The sequence below is a fragment of the Eretmochelys imbricata genome, chromosome 14 (assembly GCF_965152235.1).
Source record: "Eretmochelys imbricata isolate rEreImb1 chromosome 14, rEreImb1.hap1, whole genome shotgun sequence".
NCBI classification, from domain to species: domain Eukaryota; kingdom Metazoa; phylum Chordata; order Testudines; family Cheloniidae; genus Eretmochelys; species Eretmochelys imbricata.
Window position 1 is genome coordinate 41,923,149 of NC_135585.1, and position 7,843 is coordinate 41,930,991.

The following is a 7,843-nucleotide window of genomic DNA, read 5'->3' on the forward strand; positions in this document are numbered from 1 at the left end:
ATGTGATATGGCCATGAAAAAAGCTAATGCGGTCTTGGGATGCATCAGGCGAGGTATTTCCAGTAGAGATAAGGAGGTTTTAGTACCATTATACAAGGCACTGGTGAGACCTCACCTGGAATACTGTGTGCAGTTCTGGTCTCCCATGTTTAAGAAGGATGAATTCAAACTGGAACAGGTACAGAGAAGGGCTACTAGGGTGATCCGAGGAATGGAAAACCTGTCTTATGAAAGGAGACTCAAGGAGCTTGGCATGTTTAGCCTAACTAAAAGAAGGTTGAGGGGAGATATGATTGCTCTCTATAAATATATCAGAGGGATAAATACCGGAGAGAGAGAGGAATTATTTAAGCTCAGTACCAATGTGGACACAAGAACAAATGGATATAAACTGGTCATCGGGGAGTTTAGACTTGAAATTAGACGAAGGTTTCTAACCATCAGAGGAGTGAAGTTTTGGAATAGCCTTCCAAGGGAAGCAGTGGGGGCAAAAGACCTATCTGGCTTTAAGATTAAACTCGATAAGTTTATGGAGGAGATGGTATGATGGGATAACATGATTTTGGTAATTAATTGATCTTTACCTATTCATGGTAAATAGGCCCAATGGCCTGTAATGGGATGTTAGATGGGGTGGGATCTGAGTTACTACAGAAAATCTTTCTTGGGTATCTGGCTGGTGAATCTTGCCCAAATGCTCAGGGTTTAGCTGATCACCATATTTGGAGTTGGAAAGGAATTTTCCTCCAGGGCAGATTGGAAGAGGCCCTGGAGGTTTTTCGTCTTCCTCTGTAGCATGGGGCACAGGTCACTTGCTGGGGGATTCTCTGCTCCTTGAAGTCTTTAAACCACAATCTGAGGACTTCAATAGCTCAGACACAGGGGAGAGGTTTTTCGCAGGAGTGGGTGGGTGAGAGTCTGTGGCCTGCGTTGTGCAGGAGGTCGGACTGGATGAACATAATGGTCCCTTCTGACCTTAGTATCTATGAATCTGTGAATCTATAAGAATGGATTCTCCTGTCACCCACAAAAGGGGTTCCTGCAGGGCAGGACTGGTGCACATTGGCAAGGGGCAGGATGTGGAGGAAGTGTATCTAGCCACAATCTCTGCTTCTACATGTTCTTTTGAAAAATAGACTTCAGGCTGAGGTTTTCAAAGGAGCCTAAGGGATTTAGGTACCCAAGTCCCACAGTGTTTCAGCTGGAGTTGTGCACTCCTGACTCCTTTAGGCACCTTTGAAAATTACGGCTTTCTGCCTCTTCAATGGGCTGTTGATCTGGCTGTTTGATGAAGAAGGAAAACAGAACAGGCAGGGGAGGGGACAAGGAAGAAAGCCCTTTGTCCAAAAAGCAGGTCATTCAGTGTTATCAGTGTATAGTCTTCAGCCAATAAAACATCTTGTTTCAGCCCTGAATGTACAACATGCTGCATACAATTTCCTCCATAAGCCCACAGAGCAAAATCCATTCCTGGTGTAACTCCCTGGAATCCAGTGGGCTCTCACCAGATGAATTTGACCCAATCTCAAGTGTTTTACTACTGAATCCTCTGCAATGCCCACTGAGGATAATCACAGCTCTGCACTCCCAGTCGGCGTTGTGCCCAGGGAATTCTCCACATGGCCTGCGTCCTCTATTCTATTGACACCTGAATCCCTGAGCCTTTACACACTCTGCAGAATTTAAACACGGAGACATGAATGGGAAGAGATTGTGCCTGATAAAGTGTCCTGAGGAATGATGACACGTCCTGATATAAACCTCCACTGGGTCAATGGAGGAGATGAGGAGTCAGATGTGGAAAACTATCTAAAGTTTTAGGTATTTAGAAACCTAAATACTCAGCTGGGTTCCTACTGGGGTCCTCAGATGTGCCTAACTCCCATTGATTTCATGATTTCCACTCATCTGAGCTGTCACTAATTATCTCCAACTGGGCAGTCTTCTGAAGGACCAGTAAACCAGCTCGGACCTTTGAAGCCCATCTGGACAGTGAAAAGGGGAGTTCAGTCTCCAGAACACACTCATGACCTGCATCTTCAAAGAGATTGTGCCAACCTGCAATGGGGACATTGTCTGTCCATCCAGCTAGTGGTGGGTTTTGTAGTGACAGGGCAGATCCATGACCTCAGATCCAAAAGCTCCTCTCTTGAATGTTGAGGAATTTGGGATCCCAGCATGGATTAGAGTCTTGATTTGGACCCATCTCTGCTTTTCTGTCATGTGAATGCATTCTTGCTTAGGGGAATATTTCTTCTTTCAGCCTGAGTAAGCCTAGATGCTATACCCCAGCAATGTCCCAATCTTCTTCCCACTGGAGTCCATAGGCTCTCCATGAGTTCTGGGTACAGCTGGTTGGGAATTTTCCACTGGAACAATTTTCTAATGTGAAATTCTCTTTCACAAAATCAAAATTTTCCATGAGAATATTCTCTAGTGGCACCTTGGTCACTCCTGTTCTTTGCCTGTGGAACACAATGGTTTAGTCTCCCAAAGACTGAAATGCTGAGTTTAACTAAGTCATTTGACTCAATGCAGGGGTATGTGGGTGAAGATTAGTGGGCTATGGCATACAGGAGGTCAAAGTGGATTATCTGTCAGTCCATTCTGGCCTTGAACACTATGAAGCTATGAACACTGGATCATTGCTTTCAGAGATGACTTAAGGTTGCCTGGGGCCCTGGGCCGGAGCAAGTGGGGGGCTCTGGAGCTGGAACCATGGCCCTGTTCCGCCCCTTCAACCCATGGCCCCACCCTGTTCCACCCCTTCCCCCATGGCTACAACCCCTGCTTGCTCCTTTTCGGGGGCTCCCCCACTGCAGCCACGAGACTGGAGAAGCTCTGTGCCAGTGCCAAGATGGGGAGCGAGAGCTCCCAGGGGCCACAGTGGGGGAGATTTTTCCATGGGCTCCAAATTGGCCGGGGGCCAGGGCACAGGCCACGTTGGCCTGTGAGGTAATCTGCCACTGATTGCTTTCACAATATATTTAAATTGCATCCAAAACCCTGTTATTATACATATATATATATGGTGAAAGTTGGAATATGCCCGATTTGTGGTTGCTTACACAACCCCCCATGCATCAATGTTGTGTCCTGCATGAGGGAGGGGTCCTGGCAAATCGTGCTTTAATGGAAATGGCACAATACAAACTACCCGCATTGCTCAAGTGTAATTGAAGATGCAATTTACAACTGGCATTAGATCATAGTTGACAGAACTGCAGTTTTCAGAGTAACAGCCGTGTTAGTCTGTATTCGCAAAAAGAAAAGGAGTACTTGTGGCACCTTAGAGACTAACCAATTTATTTGAGCATGAGCTTTCGTGAGCTACAGCTCATGCTGTAGCTCACGAAAGCTCATGCTCAAATAAATTGGTTAGTCTCTAAGGTGCCACAAGTACTCCTTTTCTTTTTGAGAACTGCAGTTGACTCTCCAGGGTGGTGTTGTCTCTGCAGGAGTAAGGGAAATTAAATTCAATAGGTATGAATGACACTGAGTATACACTTGGGACAGATTTTACCACCTTTCTTCATGTTGAGTAGCTCTATGGATTTTAATGGGACTGCCCATGGAAAAGGGAATTCTCAGTGTGAATAATGGTGTCAGACTCTTGGTTAGTAGATAAAAAGAGATACATATTCACAGCATCACAGCACTGTACGCTGTACACCATTCACACTCAGTGCTCAGTAAAGAGAACAGTCAGTACCTGAAAACCAGTAGCAGCTATGGCTGGTTAAACATTTTCCATCAAAAGATTTATGGTGGAAAATTGGACTTTTTACTAAATGATTTTTTTTTTCAGAAAGTGTCTAATTTTCTCTTGAGAACTGATTTTTCACTGGAAAACTGAAATCCTAAAAACCAAAAATTTTGAGCAAAAAAAGAGAGAGTTTTTCTAAAGTTTTTGGCAGACTTTGACCCCAAAAAATTGGGTTTGGGATTTCAAACAAGCAAACAAACAAAACTGTTATGAGGTTTTCTTTGAAAAGTCTAAATTTTTCACGAGAAAATTGTACACACACACTCAGAGATGACAATTTGTGACTAGCGCTGGTATCAGAGAAAGGAGACAAAACTGGTATGTGCCAACACAAGGAGAGGAATATGAGTTTTGATACATCCTGAAACTACCAATCGGTCCCCATTCACATCTAGCTATTTATATATACTAACCACTAGGCTGAAGAGTTATTCTTTCCTCTCTCGCTTGCTCTCTCACCCACTTGCTCTCTCACCCATAATACCTCCTTATGTATTTATCCAAAGTGTAACAGGTTCAGTGGAAGAGACTGGGGAAGCTCCACATCAGAATACCCCACAGCTCAGGGGTTAGACACACAGTGGTTAGGACACAACCCACATTTTGAATGGGAATAGATCCAATGGGTGGTCTCTGAGTACACGTACCAATTGGGCCCCACACATGAGTTAGCAGACAAAACCCTGTCTTCCCTCCAGATGGTGAATTGCTCCGGGACTGAGGTGGGAGACAGGTGTCTGGACACCTGGAGTGTGGCTGTAGTTTTATTTTAGCTTTAATATAATTAAAAGATACCTATCCGAGGCCCTAGGTGCCCTAACATGTCATTACTAAAACAATACAATCCCAGCTGCCTTAAAATAATAATTTCAGCAGAAACTCAGTCATCCAGAGAGCTACAGAACTCTTTCTCACCCCTTCATCATTGTGGGAAGCAAACTGTCAGATCTGTCAGAAAACCCAGTCAAAGAGAGAACACATTGGCCTCCCAAATACATGACAAACTGCTGAAACAGCCATGTAACCAATCATTTCCCTTCCCCCAAAGAAGGGGGAAAAAACAACCCAAAGCCAAACTGACCAACTGATAAAACCAAACAAAAGCCAGACGAGATAGCTTTTACAACCTGGCCCGGTACCCACTTATACAGTCACCCATCTCGTGAAAGCGGACCCAATCTCTGGGTGCCACATACTTCCAAGGTAATTGCGTCTGGGTAGAGTCTCTTCGTCACTAGCTCTGGGGCTCTAGGAAACACTGCCAAACTCAGACCTCTGGTCTGACGCCCTTCCCTTGGCCATTGGAGCCCACTGTCCAGCTGCCTTACAACTCAAAACCAGTGTCTGAGTTCTCCCAAGCCCCCAGACACCTACACACACTCTGCCAGAGCTTCACCTAGGCTGTGCTCATGCTGGGCTTCTAGTTGAACCCCTTTAAGAAGAATATGATAGGAAGGTGAGGAACATGTGTTGAGCCAAGGGATTTCTTAACCACAGAAACTTTATGCATTAAGCCCTCAAGAGTTACAGATCTTCAAAAACAAGATGGTCCTGAGACATGCCCTCCCCTCGTTTGATCTCATCCATTCTGTAAGTCCGAGGTTGCAGGCTGAATCCAAGCAGAGTTTATGCCCCCCAAAAGGAGAAGACACAGAGACCTCATGAAGTCCACTAGGGACTTGATTATGGCTATTCATTTGAGGTGGAAGGTGCTCAGAGAGTGTGGTGATGGGTGACTGTACAAAAAACTTGATAGATAGATAGAGTCTGATCTTATCTACACTGGTGTAAATCTACAGTAACTCCCCTGACTTGAGTTGTGTTTGTCTGCATTTTTACCAGTCTAAATACAGCTTTCTGCATAAGCAAATGGCAAAGCATGTTCTCATGGAGATAATAATGTCATCAGAGGATTACATGTATAAAGAAACATGGAATGAAATCACAACCAAAGGGAAAAAATGGACAGATTATTTCTGGTGAATAACCTCCACCCTATCAGTTTCCTCAATGCAGCTTTGATCTCCTTGTTCCTCATGCTGTAGATGATCGGATTCATCACTGCTGGCAGCACGGAATAGAGAACAGCCACCACGAGATCCAGAGCTGAGGCTGAGCTGGAGGTGGGATGACTGTAGGCAAAGGTGGCAGTGCAAAAGAACAAGGACACCACAGTGAGGTGAGGGAGGCAGGTGAGGAAGGCTTTATGCCGGCGCTGCTCAGAGGGGATTCTCAGCACTGTTTTGAAGATCTGAACATACGACACAATTATAAAAACAAAGCAACTTAAGCCTAAACACACACTAAAGGCAATAGTACCAGTTTCACTGAGGTACAAGTCAGAGCCGGTGAGCTTGAGGAGCTGGGGGATTTCACAGAAGAACTGACCCACCACGTTGCCTCCACAGAAGGAGACTGCAAACGTGATCCCAGTGTGCAGTGCAGCGTAGAGAAAAACACCGATCCAGACACCAGCTGCCATTTGGACACAAGCTCTCCTGTTCATCACTCTCTCATAGTGCAGTGGTTGGCAGATGGCGACGTATCGGTCGTACGCCATGACGGTCAATAAAACAAGATCTGCTGAAACAAAAAAGACAAAGAGAAAAACTTGGGCAACACATCCAGAATAAGAAATTGACCTGGTGTTCATGAGGGAATTGGCCATGGATCTGGGGACAATGATAGAGATGGAGCCGAGGTCTAGGATGGACAAATTCATCAGGAAGAAGTACATGGGGGTGTGAAGATGGTGGTCGAGGACAACAACTGTGATGATGAGAAGATTCCCTATCAGGGCTGCCAGGTAAATCACTAGAAACACAATGAAATGTAAAATCTGCAGCTCCCGAACATCAGAGAATCCCAGGAGAAGGAACTCGGTCACGGTGGTTCGGTTGGACATTTTCTTCCTCAGTGTGATGTCTGGGGAGGGAAGGAGAAGGGCAATGGTCAGGATTAGAGTGCCAGAGGAATTGATCCTGATTCTCTCTCTGTAATATCTCATGATGGGAATGCCAAGGGTGCACCGCACCATCACTTCCATCAGCCAGAGCACTAATCAGATGCATTATCACATTAGTGAAAACAGGATTATTTCACTTAAAGTCAATGGAGCTGGGTCAGTTTATGCCTTCTGAGGCTCTGGCCTTAGATAAAATGCAGTATGAAGGATGGGACAAAGTACAATCCAAATCCAACAATTCTAGCCCAGATGGTTTCCTAGTGTGACAAACAGCAAGCCCACAACTTGGGCATGAAATTAACATACTAAAATGACAACAGCCTGATTCCCACTTTCCAGAGAAATACAACATTGACTCACTCAGCTTCCTATGTGGCAGCTCGTCTGTGATGATTCCTCCACACAGATGGCCTGCTACCTCTTTCCAGATTGATTCATGGTACCAATTCTAGCTGCACTTCCATCTCAGTGTGATGATGGGCTAGGAGCATTGCTCAGTTACTGCTAGGTTGTATTGTTTCCCTCTGTGACTTTGTGTCTGTGCTGTGCAGGTCAGTAGCAGTCAGGAGACTTGGGTTCTGTTCTTAGTTCTGCCACTGACCTGCTGGGTGACCTTGGGCCGGTTACTTCCCCTCCCTATGCCTCTGTTTCGCCTCCCTCCCTTTCTCTGCCTTGTCCATTAGGACTGGAAGCTCTTAGAGGGGTGGACCGTGCCATACTATGTGTATGTTCTGTGCACCGCTCAACAGCACTGCCATTTAGGTGGCAGCAATATCGGACAGCAGATATGGTGCTAGAGCAGGAGATCTAGGTTCTAATCCCATTGACCTTCTGTCTCTGCTTGGGCAGTGTCAAGATAGAATGATTTTGTCTGCGGGCTTCAACTCCGTCTTTTAGCTTCACAGTGCTTAAAATATATTCTGTGGGCTATCGACTTTGCTTTATTCAGTTTAACCATCCTGGAGCTATCCCTTTGAAACAGTTGCAATAGAGCGAATGGGTTTGAAATTGTGGTTATTAGTGGAAAATCTTAATGTTTCCCACCTTGGTGCAAAACTAAGTTTCCAGTTCTGGGTAGACAGACATTTTCTGCTTTAATTATTTCAAAGGCA

The 7,843-nt window shown here is 45.2% G+C and overlaps 1 protein-coding gene across 1 annotated transcript; it reads right to left on the minus strand.

Annotated features, from left to right (window-relative positions):
* Positions 1 to 5,708: 5,708 nt before the first annotated feature.
* On the minus strand, positions 5,709 to 6,671 carry LOC144274245 (olfactory receptor 14I1-like). Its single transcript, XM_077832904.1, has one exon. It carries the CDS (start codon positions 6,669 to 6,671, stop codon positions 5,709 to 5,711), a length of 963 nt encoding a protein of 320 aa, XP_077689030.1.
* Between the last annotated feature and the right edge of the window lie 1,172 nt (positions 6,672 to 7,843).